The 22,801-nt window shown below is 42.3% G+C and overlaps 1 protein-coding gene across 2 annotated transcripts; it reads right to left on the reverse strand.

Annotated features, from left to right (window-relative positions):
* Positions 1–5,007: 5,007 nt before the first annotated feature.
* Positions 5,008–20,929, reverse strand: RIOK1 (RIO kinase 1). 2 transcript variants are annotated; one of them, XM_042870043.1, is made up of 17 exons: positions 20,808–20,929; positions 20,074–20,279; positions 18,408–18,498; positions 17,289–17,358; positions 16,841–16,883; positions 16,078–16,170; positions 15,046–15,158; positions 14,849–14,929; positions 13,560–13,646; positions 12,951–13,088; positions 12,532–12,635; positions 10,860–10,966; positions 10,282–10,347; positions 8,452–8,571; positions 8,229–8,282; positions 7,446–7,589; positions 5,008–6,126 (listed from the first exon to the last, which is right to left on the reverse strand). In XM_042870043.1, exons 1-17 carry the CDS (start codon positions 20,827–20,829, stop codon positions 6,016–6,018), a joined length of 1,650 nt encoding a protein of 549 aa, XP_042725977.1. In that variant the 5' UTR covers positions 20,830–20,929; the 3' UTR covers positions 5,008–6,015. The 2 variants fall into 2 exon arrangements, with proteins under 2 accessions (XP_042725977.1, XP_042725976.1); XM_042870042.1 differs by having other exon boundaries at positions 20,074–20,290.
* Positions 20,930–22,801: the final 1,872 nt, after the last annotated feature.

Genomic DNA, 22,801 nt, shown 5'->3' on the forward strand with positions numbered 1-22,801 from the left:
TACACAAGATTGTAGTTTATGCCCACAAGTTTGAACAGCTGCAGAGTGGCATCCTTAGGATGTTTTAGATTCTCACCACAGGTCTTCATACACACAGGAAAAATGTCTCCTTGGAGTTTGTCATGTGCTGCCTGCAGTCTCATCCTAAATCCATCATTAACACCAGCTGGAGCCCTGCCCAGAACAAATTATGACTCTATCACCTTTGAGAGCATAACACTTTGCCCAAGAACTACAAATTCAGGAGAACTAAAAGGCTTAGGTGCCACATACAGATCCATCAAAATTTACATCATTAGCACTGTTCATACACTAATTCATTCTCAGCAGACCTTCCAACAGCCTGAGCAGCTTACTTCTCCCTCTAGAGGATATGAAAATGAGCACAAGGAAGTAAGATCACATCAAGACAAGGAAAGCCATGAGACACTAAGGTAGAGCTCAGTGGTACTGCTTCCAAAGTCTATCGGTGTTGTAGAAGGACAAAAAGTACAACTGTAAAAACAGCAAGTTACAGATTTATGTATTTATTTTTTACAGCAATGCCATAGAAACTCAGAAATGAGTTCTCGTTCAGCTTACTGTATTTAAATTATCTGTGATGCTCTTTACCAAACAGCATCTTAAATTTCATTAAAAGTGGCAAAACCATTTCTGAGTGCTTCCTCGCTCACTGAGTGTCCAAATACTTTCTCTGTAAAGAAATGGAGACAGGCAATTCCATGTAAACAGATGGGAGACCTCCATACACTTTCCAACCACTGCAGTCTCTCATCATTCTGCAAGCATCCCCAGGGAGCATCCCATAGGTTTAAGGATACGCTGAGAAGCACTCAACATGTTCTGTATTGGTGCCTCACCTCTACAACACCCCATTGCTAAATAAAGTAATGGAATGTTCATGGAATCCTCTTCCACCTCTGCAGCCATACATCAGTAGCATCTCAACCGGCCATGAACAAAAGCTGCACGGCACATTCATCCTCAGAAAACAGCAGCCTCACTTCTTTCATATCTTGAGGGACCATCACTGCGACTCTTGTCTGGGCACACATGCCAAAAGCAAGCGTGCCTGAGCTATAGAGGCCTGCCACAGCTAGTTTTGTATTGTTCAACCAAAATATTTTAGCACAGAAATGAAATGAAAACTCTCTAAGCAGCCGCTCCTTACATGCAAAGCTGGTTCTACTGGCCTCACAATGGGGAAACTAAATCCACAACCTCCACCTCCCAGTCCTTCTATTGCTATGTACTGTAAGACCCACAGCATGGAGAAGCAACAAATCAGTGTCAGACTGAAGGACTGCTGAAGTCCTCAGAACCGAGATGCAGTTTCACAACAGTTCAGAAGGCAAATTGGCCATACTACATTTTAGGAAGATGGACAGGGTGGGGAAAAAAGAAAACTCAGACACCTCACAGATCAACTTTTATGGAACAGAAGATACCTGCTGAGAGTACTTCCTTCTTACTCCTCTCCTCCCACTGAGGCTCAGTGACTGGCAGTTGAGAACTGCTCTGGAATGTCCTACAATAGGACTAAATTGCTTTTTTATGCTTTTGTCTTTGATAGCAGTTGTAAATACTTCCACTGTATGACGTATGCTTTCAAATATCACTAGATCTTTTGGCTGTGAATTCCAAGAAATGCATCTCTCCAAGTATCTGACCCATATCTGAGAATCTGACGCCTTCCACATGTTCAGTCTGTCTAAAAATACAAAGTTACAAAAGTTAACAGCACCTCAGCATTAGAGAGCTGACTTTCAACCTCTGCTTATCTGCATTGTTGTGGGCTGTCCCAAGAAAAGTACTTGTATCTGCTTCAAACCAACCCTCCACCAGGTTAAGTTTCCTTTAACTACTATCGCAGGGTTTGGTGAACAACACTTGAGCATTAACTTTCTTTGCTGTTTCCATAATTCCTTAAGCCTCTCATCCTGCTTTTTCACTTTCTCCTGTCCAAAGTGAGGAGCCTCAGCTCTCGCCTTGACTGTACTCCTCCCTGCACTGACACCACAGGGTTGAGCCACCAGTCTTGGGATGACCATGGGTGATGCTACCACAACCTCCTCACATAGCAGCTGATGGCACACACAGCACCAGACCAGGGGACAGAAGCATGCCCTGTGGGTTCATGTTCTGAGCAGAACTAAATACCAGCCTTAGGATGTGGTCTTCTTCACTACACTTCCCCCAGACAAGGCTATAGTCCTCTCTTAAATACCCCACCTGATTCTCCAATTGAACATTTCACATATGGGTGTTTTGATTTCATAGGTGGTACTTCAGATATTTAGTCTTTATATTTTAGCCAGAAAAAGAGTGTTAAAGCAGTTCAGTTAGCCGTGCTGTTTCTTTTGCAGCTGTAAAAACTCATACCAATTGCCTGACAGAACTGCGTTCCCATCCATTTTCAGAGAACGCAGATAACAAAACATGCATACTTTGACAAACGTGTCAGACAATATACAGTCCTGCTTACAGAAACATTCCCAAAGCCACGGTGACAAAGCAGCTTGAGTTCAAGTCATGACAGCAGTGCAGATGTTTTCATTCAGAAGGGGGAAAGAAACTCATCTGGATGCTACATTTTGACACTTGAATACCCTGTGAGCAATAGAATGAAGGAGCAGCAGATCTGCGGTCAACAGAAAGGAATTCTCTCCGCCTAAGGGATAGTTATCACATCAGCCTCAGCACTGCTGTAACCCATCTCAGCCATCTGCAGCAGCCACAGCCCACCAGTTACCCATGGCCAACCTCTACACAGTTTGTTCACTCATGTTGCTCCACAGGGGTGTTACACTTCCCACAGCCCACAGGAGATCCCAGAGCCCTATCAGTAACTTCCATAAGAGAGAGGAAGAAAAAGAGGAAGCGTGAAGCAGCAGCATTACCTTAGCTGCTTGTGACCCAGTTCTTATAGGAGGTACTGGCATTCCTACCCTAGCAATACTCCACCTGCAGAGATAACAGTGACAGAGTATGCAATAAACATGTTGCTACGGCAAATGCAAAGCAAGCAGGCTTCTTCAGATCCTATTATTCAGGAAAAAAACACCCTACCTAATCATACACTGATGTCCATACAACATAGCTTTCAAGTTCAAACTAGCATAGGATATTCAGTTTTTTCTTTAGTACAGGATACAAACAAATGCCAGTCCTTCTCATCTACTCCACCTACCACTAGACTAACGTCATTAGGTAGTTGTGTGTCCCTGATGTATCTTTAATAGCCTATTTCCTGCTACAGAGTTCACCAGAAAGGAGGCTCACCTCATGGCCCTTGCCCAAAGTGCTTCTGGCCCACCCAGTGCCTGTGGACTTCTCCACACCTCAAGCCTGCAGTAGCCAGGGCACATGAACTGCTCTCACAGCCCACCTCAACAAATGCATTCCCAGCTGCAAGTTATCCTCAGGTCACCTGCACTTGCAAAACACAGGCTCTTCTGTGCTCCTCATCTGTGCATGCTCCTCCACAGATGCTTTGCAAATACCTAGACTACATACCTAGAGAAAAGCACCTGAGGCAGAAAGTCAGCTTTGCATAGCCTTCTCAGGTAGTCCTGCTGCACACAGCTGCAAGCAATGCTCCTAAACAGCTGATTCAGGCTCACCTTCACACTACCAGATGGCTAGAGCTGGGCAAACTTGATCAGGCTTTGCAACGCAGCCTGGAGGGGAGACAAGGCTATGTGAGCTGGGACAGTTCTTCCCTCAAGCCCTGATCACAGCAGCCTCCATTTTCTGAAGTGCTTCCTCAGGTAAGGAAGGCAAAAGCCCTCAGTGGCACACACACCCTGGCTCAGTAGCTTCCAGGCGCAACACCAAGATCCAGTATTTATCCTCATCTTCAGAGTTCCCAAAGAAAATGGGGCTGCCTCTGCATCTGGCAACCCCAACCTCACAGCCAGCCACGAACCAATTTTCTAGCAGAGAAGCCCACTAGTGGCCTACTTGAACTTAGAGCAGTTTGTCAGAGATTCACTCAGCCTTGGCCCATTTCACAAAACACACTGAGGTTTGCCCAGTGCACAACTCTGTGCTAGAAGAAAGCAACAGAAGGGACACAACTCCCTGCTAACACCTCCAGTCTCCCCCCCTCACTTCCCAGTGCATCACTTTCATGAAACATGGATGTTATCACTGATATACCAAAGAGCTGTTAGTTTGTGAGAAGAGTGACTGATACAATGTGATCCAATGGCAAAGTGCACAAGACTTTTTGCATTCAAGACAACCACCAACCATATTAACTGCAGATATAATGACAGCCAACTTGCCTGATAGTTACTACACAATTCCCATGATGGAAAGCAAAAGCAGAAAATACATTAATGCAGCTAGTAGGACTAATTTTGCCATCAACAGTACTTGCTCATCTCAGAACATAGGTCTTATGCCCCTCCCTTCCTTCACTACCAAGTTAGAGGCAGTCACCTTCTTTGCACCCTATGTAATGTCATTTTCCAAACTGCATGTGTTTTTCCATGGGCTCCCAACAAACATCCCTACTTGCTGAGGCAAAACCAGTCTTGCTTCCCAACATGTTCCAGCAATCCCATTTTCACTTACATAAACATGTATGTAACAGTCTATCAGTCCCTGTGGGGACAGGGAGAAAAGGAGGGAGGTGTCTGGAAGCACTGACCACAATTCTAACCAAAGGAACAGAAGGGGTTGTAGAGGTCAAGCTGAGAAGTGCAAGCAGCCCACATTTCTTTGAGGAAATGTGCTCCTTAGTGGAGCAACCATGTGTGCAATTGGCCAACATCTCAGTCTTTGCCTGTGACCATCCCACAATCTCTTATGGGTGCGGAAGGGAAAGAATAGAGAAGGAAGCTTCACCCTGCCTCTGGCCAACCCATCATTGCTTGATGCCTGCTGATGGATAACAGCCTTCTTCTATCATCAAACAACGTGTGTCCCATAAGTGTAATCCCCAGGGCATCAACTCCACCCCTAAAATGGGAAAACAAAAAAAAAAGATTTTTTTTTTTAACTGAACTCAGAGCCCTTGTCTGTGTTGGCACAGGGAGTCCTGAAACTGTTGACAGCAGGGAAAGGTGACTGATGAACAAGGACGACACCTCTCTCAAGGCTTCTGTCAGCCTCAGCGGCCCAAGTTGCTGCCATGAGAAGAGGTGGGATGTTTTGAATACGGCACCTTTGCTCCAACACAAAGGACTCTTCAAACTCTGCCAGCTCCACCCTATATGCACCTTAGCACATGGACTGGTAGTGCTGAGGCACACCACAAACAGCTCCCACGACAGCTTTTCCACCCTGAATTTGAACAAATGCAATCTTGATGTCCAATATTCATTTGGCCAGCCTACAAAAAGGTGTGTCCTACTTTCCTTAAGAGCAACACTGCCCCATGCTGGGGTCAACACACACAGAAATATCACAGCTTTAGTCTGTTTAGGCATGCCTGTCTGGTTGCTTCAAAAGGGAACAGGGCAGTGAGAAAAGTTGCATCCCAAATCATGAAATTCAGCTTTCAGCAAGATAACATCAAAAGGTGATGAAAGCATAGAGGCAGCAAGGTTACCTGCAGATAGCTGCAACAGCCTGCAGAAGACAGCTAGCTTAAGTTGCTGCCTTCACAGCACAGAAGCACAGGCCTTTACTTGAAGTAGTTTTCCCATCTTTGTTGTTCCCCCCTCCTCCAAGAATCTGTTTGAATCAAATCAACGCTCTGGAACAAAATGAACCAGCACACACACAGTGTAAGACAGGAGACGAAGATGCCACAAACAAATCAATGCGAGTTTAACAACAAGCTGAATCTTGAGAAGGATTTTTAAAAGCTCAAATGCGTTGAATTTGTTCCTTCCTGTTGCTAGAGCCACAGCATAAAGTCTGGTCAAATAATCACACCACACTGCCACTGAGACCACCCTCACAGTTAGTACTGTATGACGTAAATAAAGGATTTTTAATTATAAAAGAAAGTGACTCATTAACTAGAAACAAATCAGTCCTTTTCCCAAGCCAAAGTTGATCTTATTTGCCCTTCTTCATTTTCGCAGTCTTCTCTCTCCGCTTCTTCACATGCTTTGGGACTTTGTTTTTTCTCTTTTCTCTTTGGGCTTCTTTAACCATCTTTTTCCTCTCCTATGAAGAACCAAAACACCATTCATTCAAAGCCAGCAGGAATAGGAGGTTTGAGCAGGCCTATCAATCTAAGTTAATTAATACATCACATCAAAAATGCAGGTCTAATGAAAATAACTTTGAGAGGGAGAGAGGAAAGGAGAAAGGAAGCATAATATGAGGGTGGAATTGCACACTGGTAATGACAGTACAAAATTCAAACTAGTTAAAACCTGACTTTCATGCAGCCTTTGAAGAAAAGCAACAAGATGCACTCAACTCATGCTATTTATAGCAAAGATTCCAATAGAAAGCCTGATCCAAGTTTTCTGCTACCCCTAGGGGCTATGGTAGGATGTGTTTTTACTCAAACAAAAATAGTGATCTAGTAACTGCTGGTAACTCAGAGCAATCCAATCATCATCAGGATTGGCTAGAAAGGGTGCTACGTGACTGCAATACACTGGAATTCCTGCTAGACAGTAAAGACTTATCCATAAGGCTGAGAAGTGACCAAGACCTCCCTGCTTCAGATCTGGAAGGCAGTAGCTTTAGATTAGTACAAAAAGCATCTAAAAGAGCACTGCCATTTTATTTCATGGATTTGAAATCCATTATCTTTCCTAAGGGAGAAAAGAAAAAAATATAAACACACCCACAAATCTAACAAACCCCCACAACTCTAATACCTTAAGCTGGCAAGTTTCATCTTTCTTTTGCACAGCACCTAAAAAGCTGCCACCAGGCTCTCACCCATGGGGGTGACTCCACAGAAAAGCATCACAAGAACTAAGGATATTTATTCTGTAGTTTGGAAAACAAAACCTGTAAAACACGTTATTTCCCTCGCACATCTGCTTTCAGTCTTCTCCCTGCAGCAATGCTTGTCAGCCTGTACCAACAGTATGACAAAAGCCACTGTAGTACAGACATTGTCACCAAGTCTCCAGCTGCATCAGGTAGTCTCAGTTTCCTGGACAAAGGGTGGTTCACCAGGAGCCACATCCACCAACCTGCACACCAAAGCTGGAAGGTTAGCCAGAGGGACTGAAGATCTGCCCAGGTTTCACTAAGCTCTGCTTTGCATACCCTAAAGCTCTCTGCAGAGATCTCTCTTCTAGCTTTGTTTAGGCTAGAGAATGCTATGGTATAATGTTCCTCTTGACAAAAACATCATTAATAAAGCATCCATAATGAAATTTGCTTTCTCTGCTCTTGCTCTTCAGACAGGAAAAAGCTCACAGCTTGCTTCAGACTACAAGTAGGACAAACGAGGTGTAGATTTTTCCTGTCACGGGGGCAGATGTCAAAAATTGTACATTTTTTTTCCCACAACTGACCTTTTTATCCATAGCAACTACAGCAGAAAGATCTTTGGGATGCCGAAATTCTTTACAGCTTGACTCAGAGTCCTCTGAGCTGCCACCATCATCATCAGAGCCTGTTTCTGACTCATCCGTCTTCTTCTCTAGAAGTGCAGGAATCTGCAAGATGTATCAAGAGGGAGTTTATCTCAAACCTAAACTCTGGAGCCTAGGAGTAAAATATATACACATACATATTGAAGAAAATATATCTATAATCTTGTACAAAGAAACCCGTGAGCAAACTTGTGTCATTTTCTCTATTACTACAGCTATCACTGAGTCTCAAGAAGAGTCAAAAAGAGGTTAATTCAAACTAAGAATAGGATATCTAAAATATACAAGACAGGAACTTTAAGGTTAGGGCTCACAGCACAGATGTATTGACACTCCCAAACTGATTTCCATAAGTTATACAGCAATTTGCTAACACAGATGAAAGCCAATTTTTAATTACAGTTGGATCATACCAAAATCTACCTTGGGGCCTCTGCAGACATGCTTTAGTGCAAACACAAACATCTACACTGCAAAACACACTTACTCTTAAACACTAGAAACTGGGCTGCAGCCTGATCCCTTCCCTGATTTTTATTTCCATTTAGTCTACACCACTGCCACATAACGGGCAGAAACAGTCACTCCATAGACAAAAGGCTTGTTCCATGGTCTCAGCTGCAAGATGAAGCATTCTCTGTATTCCTTTAAGTATTTTTATGAAAATGGATACAATGAAGGATTTCAAAGAGGCCCTCTCACCTTCTGAACACCAGACAAATCCTTCTTCAATCCTGTCACGGTCTGGTAGAGAATCTACATTCAGAGACACAGAAAGAAAATTATTTTTACCAAAATGCAAGCCTTACATCTTTATACCCAAGGAAAATGAGTCTCAAAGATAGCAGTGCAAGCATCAGTACTAACCAGAGAATTGGAAGTATGGCACTAGATTCAGTATTCTACACTATACAGACACACTCACATTATCTTGCTGAACACACAATGCCAAATCCTCTTCTTTCAATTTCATCATTATATCCACATCTCTCTCATAGTTTTTAACTTCAGTCAAAGTTCGAGGTATGTAAGCCTTCTTGAACACCTAGGAAAACAAAGGGAAAACAGATTCAGTCATTTATATAGTTTCATGATGTTCTTCCATACTAATTAAGCATCACTAAAGGAATAACCACAAGAGATTTCATAGCTTAGAGAAGCTCAGAACAAACATGAAGTCACACCACCTTTTGAACTGCAGCTTATTACTATTTATTTTGCTGGAACAGATTCTTCACATGCAACCTACACACCATTGCAGCTCATGGTTAACAAGGCCCCTATGTTAGTACCATTACTAGCAGCCACACAGGAACTTCTCCAATCCTCCCAACTTCCTCTCAACCAATTTGAGTTTCATATTCTACGAATTTTCCCCAATGTTTTTACTGTTATGTTTGCAAAGCTCTCAGGAGGCAATTCCATTAAAACATGCTGATACAACTTAATGTCTTTATGCAATAGTTCCTGCTTCAACATAGACTCCAACTCAAAAAGGAGTTACAGTACTATACTGGTGCAGGACTAACTGCAGCATTGACAACGCATTAAAATTTGTCAGGGTATCGTTTTCAGAGCATCCTGCAGCAAACTGAAGTATTTTACTTTTCTCTTCCACAGTATCAATTCAATCCTAGAACAAACTAAGCACACTTAACTGCTTAACTACTAGACTAAGTGTTGTGCAGACAGCACAGACCCTGTCTCCAAAGAGTGTGCTCTAAATCATCTGTTCTTCTGAGAAGTGGTACAAGCTAGTTGAGCTAAACTGAGAACTCTGAGAGTGAACTTGAACTTCGCTATTACTTAACCGTCTCTTACAGGACAGTACATTCACATGTGCAAAGGGATAAACTGTTTGCTAAAAAGTACTTATAATAAAAAAACACTAACATCTGACCAGCTAATTCAAAAGGAGTTGTATGCTCAAGAGATCTCTGGAAATGAAAACCTTTAACCGGTCAATTTTGAACCAGAAGCAGTCAGTAAAACCTACAGAGCCCCAAGAGAAAATGTCTTTGGTATATCAAGCAACACAGACTCCAGTATTAAATGCTGGGTGAACTAGAACAAAGAGGTTCTTGCTGACATAAGCACTGCCCAACACTAAGGTGTTGCTTTATTTGTGTGTGGTGTGATTTGCTGGTTTTTAAACTCTTCTCAGTGGACAGGCAAGATTAAAAAAACAAATTAAGATTGTTTCATCTTCACATCATCTTACATCAAGACTTCCCAGAACATTAGCAGTTTTCAAAAATACCAGCAGAAAAGATGTAAGATGGCTCCTGCTGTATGTAAAAGCAAGGGAGGGAAATAGTATGAGGAAGAACTGAAGTACACTGGGAACAATGGCAGACAGGCAATTTGGTCAATGCATGTATCTGAATATGATGTGAATTCTCCTGGTCTGTGTATCAGCAGTCCAAAAACACTGACACAACCAGACTTCTACTTAGCTGGGTTTTATTTGTTTTTAAACCAAACCTGAAGTGGAAGATTCATCAAGGGACCTAGCTACAAGCAAACACACCAGTTTAGGTAACTGAGTATTTGTTTTTTAGCACATGATCAATGTCACTTAAGCTTTTATACACTACATCCCTCAATCCTTCATATCTCAACTAGTTCAGGACATATCAGCATCACAGTGTTTTGTTTATCAACGGTGCATTTTGCCAAATAAAACAGAACAGTCTTCACTGTTCAGAAGAGGACAGGCTAATTTTGATTTCATAGCAGGAACAGAAATCCTCACTTCCTCATCCACTTTATCTTGGCTGGATCTCTCCTCCTCTGTTCTTTTTGATGCTATTTCCATTGCCTACAGAAATACAAAACAATACAGTTATCACTCTTTAGAATCGCATCGTTTCATCCAACTAACCATTCCCATCTGTATGTATTTCTCCCCGCACTTCGGTCTCACTCACAAAACTTCCCCATAGCAATGCCTCGAGCGACACCTAATGGTAACCAACGTTGCTGCAAGTACACGTACAACAGCAGATCTGCTTTATTAACGGGGCATCCACAACCTCCTTGGGCAACCTGTTCCAGTGCATCACCACCCTCTGTGTGAAAAACTTCCTCCTAATATCCAACCTAAACCTCCCCTGTCTCAGTTTAAAACCATTTAAAAAACCATTCTCCCCCAAGTGACGTTGCTCGAGTCACCCCTTTCTCCACTCAGCCCACCCTGCAAACATCCAGCATCTCATTTACCAGCCAACTTCAACAGCAGGACATAGGGCACACAAAACGAAGGGGTCTGAACTAGTTCTGAGTTTATCATTCAAGTCTATCTACGTGAGCAACAATGCCATGTGGCCTTACCTTTGACAGATAGTCATCAATGTTCTCACTTGTGATAGAAGGATCAGTAATAAACTCAAACAGTTCCCTCACAGTCATCACTGCAACATTGTGCTTCTGGAAAAAGCCTATCAGAAATCAAGGGCAGAGACAAAAAACTGTAAGTGTTGTGCAATACATGCAGCAGTGATAGTTACAACAACATAACAGCATAATTTTCCCAAAGTGATAAATACTGGAAGAAACAAAGTGAGTTAACTGTTAAGTCAAATCAACTTCAGTAGGAACCACGCTAAATAGAGCAGGGGATGAAGAGAAGGAAGTAAACAATTTGAGATAAAAATAAATAGTTGCAGTGGCTGAGATGAAAAATGTATTTCAAATAAGGAATGTAGACCTCAAACTTCTGTCAAAGAGCATCTAAAATACCCACTGAAACAGTACAGCCTGCTTATAATCCACCTGAATGGAAGAACACACGGGACACATGAACATATTGGAATTTTTCTGTTACCATGCTCAGAATTGCTTTCTTGAGGCAAGCATAAATGATTTTCAGTACTGAAAAACAGCAGTGAAACACACTATGGACTACTTAGTAATTGCTCCCTACTAACGATCTTAGAAGATATCTCCCCCATGAGAAATTAATCACAGAACAAACAACAAAAAAAAATTAGTTTGGTGGCAGCTCTCCGTGCTCATGGAACCACAAGTCTTAGCAATGCCCACAGCTAGAAGGTGTCTTTTACAGCCTCTGTAGAACTGCACAGATTAAGCTGCAGTGGCAGAAAAGAAAAACAACCAAGAACGCTGCAAGTCACTGTGGCAATAGCATTTAAAGAAAACAAGCCAAAAAAGCATTAAAAAAAGAGCAAGGGTGCAAATGTCTGAGTCAGAAGGGAGTAATGGAGAGGGCAAAGAAGAAAGGAAGAAAAAGGAACAATTAGCATACTGAGTATTGAGAAATACACAGCAAAGCGTACACAATTTCTTCAGACTTTCAGATGTCTCTGTACAATTGGAAAAATCATAGTAAAGAAAGGGGGGAGGGAAAATCAGCCTGCTGTGACAGATTTCATGTTCTTGGGCAGAAACACAGACTACCAGAACATCTTTTTCTCTTGCACAACATAAGCACACTCCCATGAAGTTAACTTTTTTTTTTTTAGCCACAAATATTATGATAAGGTACCCTGTTAATCAAAAGTACTACAAGTCTACGACCTCTAATAAATTACTCTATGCCTTTACCTTCTAATCTGACCTGACAAAAAAAGGGAAAGGAACTTTGTGATACAACTCTTGCCAATTGAGGAATTCCAGCTGTGGATTACACACTCACAGAAGGACACAGATCAGTATGCCTGCACAGTCTTTCAAATGTAAGGGAAGATCAGTGTGGGTACTGCTGCAGACTAGGACTCTGACCTCTTCTTTCTCTTGTAAATCTGAGATGCAGATGATTTCTAGCAAAATAGGCTGCACTGTCTGCTGAACTTGGCATAGAAGACAGCACCCTGAACAACCCGTAAGAACCTAGGAAGGAGAGCAGGCAGCTTCTACAGAGTTGTATATAACTCAAAGAATGGAAGAAAGAATACAGTTCACCTTCTTAAAAACAAACACACTCACAGAGAAAACACTGACAAAATCATCTATCAGAACAAGCACACAAGAGCAGCCCGCTCACCATTAACATTGGCACAATCCTTTCGCAGAAACTCCAATGCATGTGGGTGGTCATGCTCCACTGCCTGAGAGACATCAATGATGTACACATCCCCACTGTGGTACCTGTGGAACAAACATGCAGGGCTGCACTGAATCCTGCACTCTTACATGGCAGATTATGGAGGGACAGGGAACAAAGCCTGTTTCAATCTTATGAGCCAGCAAACAAACTCAATGTATTTCTCAAGCATGCATCTTACATACAAGAGCCAGAGCGGTGTGGGGTTGGGTTAAAAGCTACATAATTGATAAATTGATTAACAGTCACAAAAAGAACTCCACCCTCCCTCACAGGCAGGTTAGTGCTCTCTAAATTTATGCAAAGATGCTGCCAACACATACATTTCAGATGTCACAATTCAAAGGTTAAAAACATACAGCATATTGAATTCACTGAGATCTGCATGAACAAGTCTGGCATCTTGGTACATTCTTCTCATGTACTGGATGATCTGCAGGTACAGCTCCCGGACTTTCGAGTCAGATAACTGAGCATTCTTCAGCAGAGGAGCAGGCCTTAAAATTGCAACAGAAATAACAGAAAGTGAGTACTTTCCTTCTTCTTCATCACAGCCACCAATGTTAATTGCTGTACCTGATTCTTTCACTCCATATCAAGCAAATTAGCATGAAAGGCAGCAAAGCTTGATACATGCTTGCCAAAGATACCATAGCTCTGCTTCCAATATAAACTAAGAAATCAGGCTATGCTACTGTTTGCTCTACAAAATGATTATCTTCAGGTGAAATTAGGAAACCTCTCTAGCCCTTGTTCTCTGCTTAGAATTGTTCCAGAATCATGCAGACTTTCTGCTGTGGTAGCTGGCAAAGATCTGGGTACTCTACAGGTGGCACACACACATAAGAGCAACATGTTAAATTCAGAGGCCTATAGAAATAGTTAAAAACAAACTAATGTTTTATGTACAAATCTTTGTGGAAAGCTACTAGTAAGAAGAACCATTTCAATTTTCAAAGGATACATACCTATCTCCTTTACCAATAAAGCCCATGAGAAGCACATGACTTCTTAGCATAATTGGCTCTGGGCAAGGTATTTGTGCTGTGTTCAACCTGCAATACAGGAACAAAATCATAAAAAAAAGATAAATACAAACTAACTCTACTATTTGCATTGCAATAGCACCTACAGCAGCTCTGCTGCTTTAACCATCAGACACAGTAAGAACTCTTCTGCTCAAGGAACTTGTAGATACAAAGACTGAAAATTGAATGCAAAAAAACCCCCACAAGCATTCTGCACTGATCCTTCTCTAAGCACCCTGGGTCAGACAGAATCTTTGCACTGTTAATCTAGGATTAACCTGTGTTACACAGTGTGCTGTTACTCAGCAGCAGCTGTTTCTAGCTCCTCCTCTCTTTTCAGTCAAGTCAGTGTACACATCAAAGAGCTCAGAGCACAAAGCCAGAGAGAGAAGTATCTTTATTTCATTTAACATGAGCCAGCAGTGTGCTCTTGCAGCTCAGAAAGCAAATGGTATCCTGGGCTCCAACAGAAGAGGAGGGGCCAGCAGGAACAGGGAGGTGATTGTCCCTCTCTACACTGCTCTTGTGAGGCCCCATCTGGAGTGCTGTGCCCAGGTCTGGAGCCCCCAGTACAAGAAAGACAGGAAGCTGTTGGAGAGGGACCAGAGGAAAGCCACGAAGATGATCAGGGGACTGGAGCACCTCCTCTACAAAGACAGAGTAAGGGAGCTGGGCCTGTTCAGCCTGGGGAAAAGAAGGCTACGGGGTGACCTCATTGCAGCCTTTCAGTACCTAAAGGGAGCCTACAAACCAACAGGAGGAGAGTCAACTCTACAAAGGTAGACAACAGCAGGACAAGGGGAAATGGTTTTAAACTGAAAGAGGGAAGATTTAGGTTGGATGTCAGGGGGAAGTTCTTTACTATGAGTAGTGAGGTGCTGGAACAGCTGCCCAGAGAGGTTGTGGATGCCCTGTCCCAGGAGGTGCTCAAGGCCAGGTTGGATGGGGCCCTGGGCAGCCTGGTCTGGTATTAAATGTGGAGGTTGGTGGCCCTGCATGTGGGAGGGGGTTGGAGATTCATGATCCTTGAGGTCCCTTCCAACCCTTGCCATTTTGTGATTTATCTCTCCCCCCCCTTGTCTTCTTTCCCACAGGGAAGATTAAAACACTCTCCTGAATACTCCAGAGACCATAAAGTGTAGTAACATCCATGACCAAGCAATACAAGAACATCTCCTGTAATGTCAATTTGTTACTTTTGATGATGAAATAAAAACTGGAAGAATCACCTTATTAAATTCCTCATTTCCTTTTCAGCCCATGTTTTCACCATTTTTCTTGGGTTGCCTTTACAATATCCATGACGAAATCTTAAAACAGATAAAAAATAAGGAGGACCCTTAGCAAATCAATGCAGTATTAATCATTTCACCACCTTTCAAACAACCTCTCCCACTCAACAAAATGAGGCCAAACTCCAGCTCACCTGAACTCACCGCTCACATACTTATCCCGATCCTTGAACATCAAAATAGAGGTTTTGTAAATCTTTATTGCTCTGTTCTCTCCATTTGCAGTACTGGCATGGTACACATTAGCCTATTGGATTAAAAAAATGGAAGAAACATCACTGACGAAAAGCCTTAAGTTGACACAATCTGCTTTCTTCTTCTGACATTCTGGAAGATATCTGAGAAGCCTCTGCACTTCAGCCCCCATGTGGCACTCAGCTGAGTCTGTAAGATTTTATGCAATTGCAATCTCTTTCTAGCAGAGACAGCTTACAAATAAGTACCTAAGACAGCAACAGTGTGAGCATGCACACAGAACAGAAGGAACAACAAACTGGAGAATTCCACACCATCCACATTTTGAAACAACCCCTTTTGTGCAGACATTAACTGGAACTCGTGCACTACTCAGGCCCTACAGCACGGCCCAAGCATATCATGTTGACACCACTACACAGAGTGGAAGCATGCCTTTAATCAGCATGCATGAACCTGGAAGAAAACCAGATCAGCCTAGAGACAAAGCATCCCAAAACCCATTTATTAATTTACTTGGAAAACTCTGGTCTGGTTTTAATTATCTGTCATATAACTTGATAACAGCAGTGCATAAACATGCTAGTTTTGTAAAACAGTATTTTCAGCTGCATTTTGTTACATCATTAGATACTCCCACTCCTGGAGAGATGCAGAACTGATATGATTCACATGCAGTAATACCTTATGAAGAACTACCTACATTTGCATGCCTTTCAAGCACTGTTTAATATTATACATACACAGAGTTTGTAAAAAATTTCAGTTGCAACAGAGAATGAATGGCAAATTTAAGTATTCTGAGAAATCCTTCATCATCAGGGAAACTGACTTCCTTTAACATAAATTGCATCTTAAAATAACTTCCTACCGAGCAACAAATAAAACAGCAGGAAAACTAAACATTTCAGTACATACCTTACCTAGCTTGCTGAGAAATAGACTGTCACATCATTGGTAACAACACTTACTTCTTTCCCTGTGCTGATGCAGCCATTGATCTCTGATATGACACCTCTACTCAGCATCTTGAACAGAATCATTCGGGTCCTTGGGTCCAACACCTCAAGTTAAACAAAGAACAGTCACTACAAGTGCCCTCTATGAAGAGAATTAAGCTTGCTTACTTCTACAGCCCCTCCTTAGTACTACACTAAAGGACCAATGACATCAGGCTGTTCTTAAGGATCAAAAGATGCTCAAACAGCTGCCATACTGGATTTTGCCATGATTCTAGAACGATACTTCAATTTATTTCAAAAAAAGTAGAAATTAGAATGAGTGTATGTCCTTGAGCTAGCTTCACAACAGACTAAAGAGAATGATTTCCCACTTAGATGTGCACCAGATGGTAAAATATGGTATAGCAGGCATAAATGGAGCAGCTATATGGCCTTGGGCCAGTAACAGTTCAGCCTTCCTCAAGAAAAATGGGAAGAAAGCAAACCCAGCATTTTCTGTTTGATGCTCGGAATTCAATAAATGCTTAAAGTGGAATTCTGCATTGCATATACCATCAAATCATGATGCCAAGCACAAAAATGAGCTCCAAAACAGCTATGGGAGCAAGCACAACTTTCATACAAGAAAGAGAGGAACAACAGGCTTCTTTAGGATAAGGGAAACTGAATTCCAAGGCAAGGCTTCTCCTACATCAGCTGTTTTACCAATGATTTCAAGATTCCAGATTATTTATTCCAGTCAAAAGAGAAATATGAGGCATTAAGGACTTACTTGCTCTACCGTTGCTCTGTCTGACTTATCTTTGACTCGGCACCTAGACAAAGTAAAGCAATATAAACCTACATATACTTTAATAAAGTAAAACAAAGAGAAGATGACAGCCTCAAAAAAGAAGGCTCTCAGTTCATACAACAGCAAAGTTTTCTCCAAGAAAAAAAAAAAGAAGCCCAAAAGCATCAGTGCTCCTCCCCGTTACAGATAGCTTCTTGTCTCCATTTCAGGGACAAGAAGATCACAACTGTGGAATAACTTAAGAAACTGATCTGGAAATCAAAAAAGTTTAAGACTGAGATGCAAACTGCATGCTGACTGCTTGCTTAGAAGTTGGTTCTCTTTTCCTTAATAAAGTTATTCAAATTTCAGGATCAAACCAGGGAATAAGAAGAACTCTTCTGAGTTCAAATTACATCAATGAGTATAGAGACAGTGTAATACTCACATGTCTGCTTCCTTCTGTCTAGACTTTTCTGTGACTCTGTTTATAACAGAGTCATCAAAATTCAGCTTATCTGAAAAACACATAAGATATGGAGAGGAAAAGAAATTTTTTTTCTGTTTGGAATTGCTTCTGCAATTCTCCCGACAGTCAGTATGCCACAACACAATGTTCAAACACAGATGGATCTCTGTATAACAAGCCAGTTGGGTGCCTGAAGATAGAAGCTCGTCATAGAAGTTTAGTTAAACATGAGTTTACCCAACTATCTGCTCTGACTACACTCCAAAGCAGGACTACAACATAACTATTGTAGTCTCATGAGCTTAGGGATGCAATGCCAACCAGAAGTAATGTTCTTTGGATGACATTTTACTGTTAAACTTATCTGCCCTTCTCTTAAGCCAGTCCAATGCCAGAGGACACAGCAGTCTCCAAGTTTCTGTTCCCACAGCATATTCAAAATGGTGCTTGACTGTTAACTACATAAAACTGCTGTTTGGCTACACATACCAGTACCACTCTTTGCAGCCTTCATTTTAGAACCACTTAATTATGAAGGAAATGCAACTATTTACTGTTCCATTAAAAAGCCCCACTCACAGCTACAACTTTTCTTAACAGGCCGAGCAGAGCAGCCATTTTAATCACACAATAAACAAGCACACAAGAAAGGAAAGAAATCTCGTCTCAAAAATTCTGTCAGGTAACCGCTGCATGAGGTACCACACTAATACCACAAGGAACCTCAATCCTCTAAAGAAACTGAGTTGCAGTAGCATTTTAGAGAACGACCAGTGCATTGCAGCAGAAAGCTACTAGTCTCCCTCAGCCCAAACAATTTGCTTGGGCTTCTACAGAGAGGCTATGGAACAAATACTTTGTGTGACCTGAGGAAGTAAAGAGAAAAAGAATTCTCTGGTTCTGAAGGGGTAGAAAAGGAATATGACAGCTGGTTAGCAAAGACTAAAGGCAATTTCAAGTACACAAAAGCCCTTAATAATTATCTGGCAACAGTCAGCTGCCATTCCAGTAAATTCTGGCTTAAAGCAAGCAGAATTAGCCTGAGAATTTCAGAGTGGTATCTGTTTTCTTAGAAGAAGACAACACAATTATACTCACCTAAATTAATTTTATGTTCAAATTTCCTCAAAGCCTTGTCTGTAGGGGTAGACATTTTTGCTGAATAGCAACTAGGGGTCTGCCTATTTGCCTGAAACAAAGGATTCGTCAGTGTAAGTTGCCTTCTCTAAACAGTCCCTTCAGATACAGACAATACCACTGGAAATGTCAGCTCAAGTACCTGTGCCAATAGCTCTAAGCAGAAAACCAGAATGAGCGAGGAAATGGATTCCAAAAAGTGCCCCAGTTCAGGGTTACTTTCGAAAATTGACCTGCAAACTATAAACACTCTTTCATCTTTAAAATAAAAGGGAGTAACAGATAGAAACAAGAACAAAAAAAATGAGAAGATGAAGAACAGAAAGAACTTCCCAAGACGGTTTCTTCTTTTAAACAGACGGTCTTCTCTAAACAACACAGTATCTGAACACTTTTTCCATCAACACCAGACAGCAAAAAATGCTAATAAGCAAGAGTAAATCACACAGGTGCTTTGAGTCAGACAGTATACCACTATCAGCACCACTCTCATTTATCTCAGCTATTCTGTTATGCTGTTACTGATACCAGAGAGATTTTGAACCTCTACTGGCCAGGCTGAGAGGACAAAGGACTCTAATTCTCACACCTTCATGGGCCTTACATTCTGCACAGAGTTTCTAAATCCACCCACTTCCAGCACTTTCTTCCACCTGTATTATTACTGCTGTTAGGAAGAGTTGGATATGGCTCCCACAGTAGCCCATGCAACACTGTGCTTTGTGTGTGTAGCTCTAACAGCGCTGGTACTGCAGCAGTGTTTTGGCTATTGCTGAGCAGTGCTGACACAGCATGAAGACTCTCCAATTTCCCCTCCAAAGGCCAGCAGGTGAGGGGTGGGACACGTCCAGAACAGTTGACATAAACTGACCAAGAGAATATTCTATGCTATACAACGTTATGCTTTCATTATCAAAGTGTTTGTCTTCCTGACCAACCACTACACTTATGGAGGTCTTGCTTCCCAAGAGCAGCTGAACATTGTTTGGTGATGGGAAGTTGAGAACAATTGTTTCTCCTTCTGCTTCTAGATGGCCTTTGCTTTTTTTCTTGTATTAAACTCCTCTTATCTCAAAACCACAAGGCTCTTGTTTTCTTTCTTCCTTTGTTTCATTTCTTCCCCCTCCCTGTCCTGCTGAAGAGACCTATACAGTGGCTCCATGGTACCTAGCTGCCTGTCAGTGTTAAACAACAATGCAGTCCAAAGCATAACTCATGAATGTGACAAGCAGATACTGTCCTAACATTCAGTGGGAAGAGCGGGGAAGTAGTTTAAAAATCACAAATTTTTGGAAGAAAATTTTTGGAAGAAAAAGGACAAATTCCAGGAAGAAAAGCAATATCAACAGAGATAGGAGTGAGCAAAGAATGAAACGCTGAGAAAATTAGGGATCAGAAGGAAAACTGCAAAGACACAGAGAACCCAGCAAAAAGGTTTAAGATAAGGAAGCCAAGTACAGCTTTGACTACACAAACAGCATGGCACAACAACAGATACAAAGAAATAGGTTTCTCTCGATGAATTTCCACTAGAACTGATGCTCAGGACTAAACAGAACAAAACCTCTGGGTTAGCCTCATCTGCTTTAAGACACTGTTGTTACTGAGAGAATAGCCTTCAGCATACCTGCTGATTGCATCCAGCAGCAGTGTGGCACTTCATGAGTCTTCCCATCTCATCATCCCAGTCCCAGTCATCATCATCTTCTTCTTCTTCTTCCTCTTCATCAACACTGTCATCATCACTATCTCCTTTCTTCATGTTGATTCCTTTGCACAAGCTTGACCGGCATTTCTCAACAAACTCATCTTCCTGAATTATTTCTGCATCTTCTGCAAGGTCACTTGGAACAAATACAGACTGATATAACTACAAGTGGTTGTTACGGTTACAACAAGTTCAGTATACCTAACTCAGCAAGCAATTCTGGGATGTTAGCTCTCTGGGAGATGCTTGTCACTTCACCCACCTAAAGTACTGAATGCTGTGAGTACTTCAGTTTTGGGCCCCTCACTACAAGAAATACATGGAGGCCCAGGAGTGTGTCCAGAGAAGGGCTATGAAAGGTGTGGAGCATGGGGGCTTACAGGGAGCGGTTGATGGAACTGGGATTGTTTAGCCTGGAGAAGAGAAGGCTCAGTGGAGACCTCACTGCACACTACAACTACCAGAAAGGAGGCTGTGGTGAGGCGAGAGGCGGCTTCACCTCTCGAGTAATGGTGACAGGACGAAAGAGAACGGCCTTTAGCAACGAGCAGCGGGACCCCCATCACTCCAAACAGAACCCGAACGGCTCCAGCGGGGCCGCCCCGCTTCGCTAAAGCCCAGCGCCCTCCGCGTCCGGCTACGTGCGCACATACCCGTCGGAGCACTCCGCGTCATCGAACTGCCCCGGTACGGCCTGCCTCATCACCTCAGCGCGGTAATCCATGGCGGCGGCCGCACGGCACAGCCGACAGGCCGTACGGCGGCTGCACAGAGACAGAAAGCATCGAGCGCGAACGGTCACGTGTGTGTGACGTCATAAGGTCGGCGGAGCGGCGACTGTAAGGGCAGCACTCAGCTCGTTTACTTACAGCTTTAGAAGTAAGCTGCTGTAACTGACAAATTTCCCTTCTACTCTGCCAGTAGAATGCAGAGTGAAGTAGTTCTCTAATAGCTGAGTCCTTCCACCTTCTTCCAAGCTGTGAATTGTCCTCTCTTGTCCATGATCACAATAAGCTGTCTCAAGACAAACAGCACTAATAGCTGTGAGGAGGTAACTACAAAGCAAACAGCCTGTTCTTGAGATTTGGCCTCAGCTAGTCCAGCCGAGCCGAGGATCTCACTTCACTGCAGTGACATATCAAAGATTGGTAGCAAGCAAGTTAATGCAGCTGTCTAAAAAAATCCTGCTCGTGCTGTCTTGGACATTAAGATTAATGCTGCTCTGCTTTTTGCAGTCCCTTTTATTCCCTATGTACATAAGCACAGCAGGAGGCCAGGATCTCCTCCATTTCATGCAGTATGTTTGTATCATTTGATAATCCAATATGCAAGGCTATATTTCAGCTTCATGCACATTTTGGTTTAAAGAAGCACACATCAGAAAGAGAAACCTAGTCATACGGTTCTTCAGTGCTGCTGTGAATATGATGTAGTTGCACTGTGTACTGGCTAGGTGGCTCCTGATAAAGAATGATCTATACATCACGTTAAGTTCCAAAAAAAAGTATTTCTTCGTAGCTGTATTATGTTATTTCCATGAATATTGGTTGAAACAGTCGTAAGAAAGTTAATTCTTTTTTGGTGCTATATAAAATTCCAATATGCTTCCCACAAAACAACCATGTGACTAAGTCACAGAAGCACTTGCCAAAGAAGCAACACACTTTTCTGTGTGGCCAGCTGGGAGTCTTCAGGTGCAGGCACAACGTTTTTCCCATAGGAGGCATCTATAGGCAGAAAAGATCCAGTATATCAAAGGAGAATATTGGGCTGTCAAGAAGAAAGCAGAAATGGAGAATACACTATTAAAAAAAAAAAAAAAACAAAACTGCAAGATGGCAATAACTTTCTCAAAATGGTACTTTATAAGATAGTAGAATACATCTTATATATGTGAACATAGGGCTTCCCAGCTGTATAATATAAGAGAGAGGCATTAAGAATATCAAATGCAGTTGTTGGTGTTGCACCTTGAATTAGAATCATGGAACTGTGGAATCACAGAATGGTTTAGGCTGAAGGAACCTTAAAAATTGTCTAATTCCAACCCACCTGCAGTCAGGGCTGCCACCAGCTACAATCAGACTCCGTAAAATGTCAGCCTCTATTTTATTTTATTTATAAGCCTCCCTTTAAGTACTGGAGAGCCAGCATGGCCTTCCAAGTGTTCCCCAGGCTGAAGAAGCCCAGCTACTTCAGCCTTTCTTTGCTGGAGAGGTACTCCATCCCTTTGATCAGCTTTGTGGCCCTCCTGAGGACCCACTCCAAGCGCTGCACCTCTTTTTTTGTGTTGGGAACTCCAGATGGGACTTCAAAAGGATAGATTGGATCTCATGCTGCTGGCCACCTCTTTTTTGATGTAGCCCAGAATTCATTTGACTGTACAGGCTACAAATGCACACTGTCGGCTCACTGCAAGCTTTTCATCTGCTAGAACCCCCAAGTACTTCTCCATAGAGCTACTCTCAGTGAGTTCTCCCCGTCTGTACAGATATTGCCAACAACTCCTTGCAGTTAGCTTTATTGAACCTCATTAGGTTCACATACGCCCACTACAAGCTTGTCCAGTCCCTCTGGATGACATCCTTTCCTTCTGCCATATCAACTGCACCACTCAGACTGGTGTTGTCAGCAAATTTGCACTTGA

This window comes from Lagopus leucura, unplaced genomic scaffold, assembly GCF_019238085.1.
Source record: "Lagopus leucura isolate 7727_CA_CO unplaced genomic scaffold, USGS_WTPT01 Super-Scaffold_100002, whole genome shotgun sequence".
Taxonomy (NCBI): Eukaryota; Metazoa; Chordata; class Aves; order Galliformes; family Phasianidae; genus Lagopus; species Lagopus leucura.

Excerpts from the sequence above, each read along its gene's own strand:
- RIOK1 (XM_042870042.1), bottom strand. The coding sequence starts at position 20,878 with ATGGATTACCGCGCTGAGGTGATGAGGCAGGCCGTACCGGGGCAGTTC. Across the intron at positions 10,967-12,531 it reads GGATTGTGCCAATGTTAATG|GCTTTTTCCAGAAGCACAAT; the intron begins GTGAGCGGGCTG and ends GATTTCTGATAG. Across the intron at positions 7,590-8,228 it reads ATTTGTCTGGTGTTCAGAAG|ATTCCTGCACTTCTAGAGAA; the intron begins GTGAGAGGGCCT and ends TACATCTTGCAG.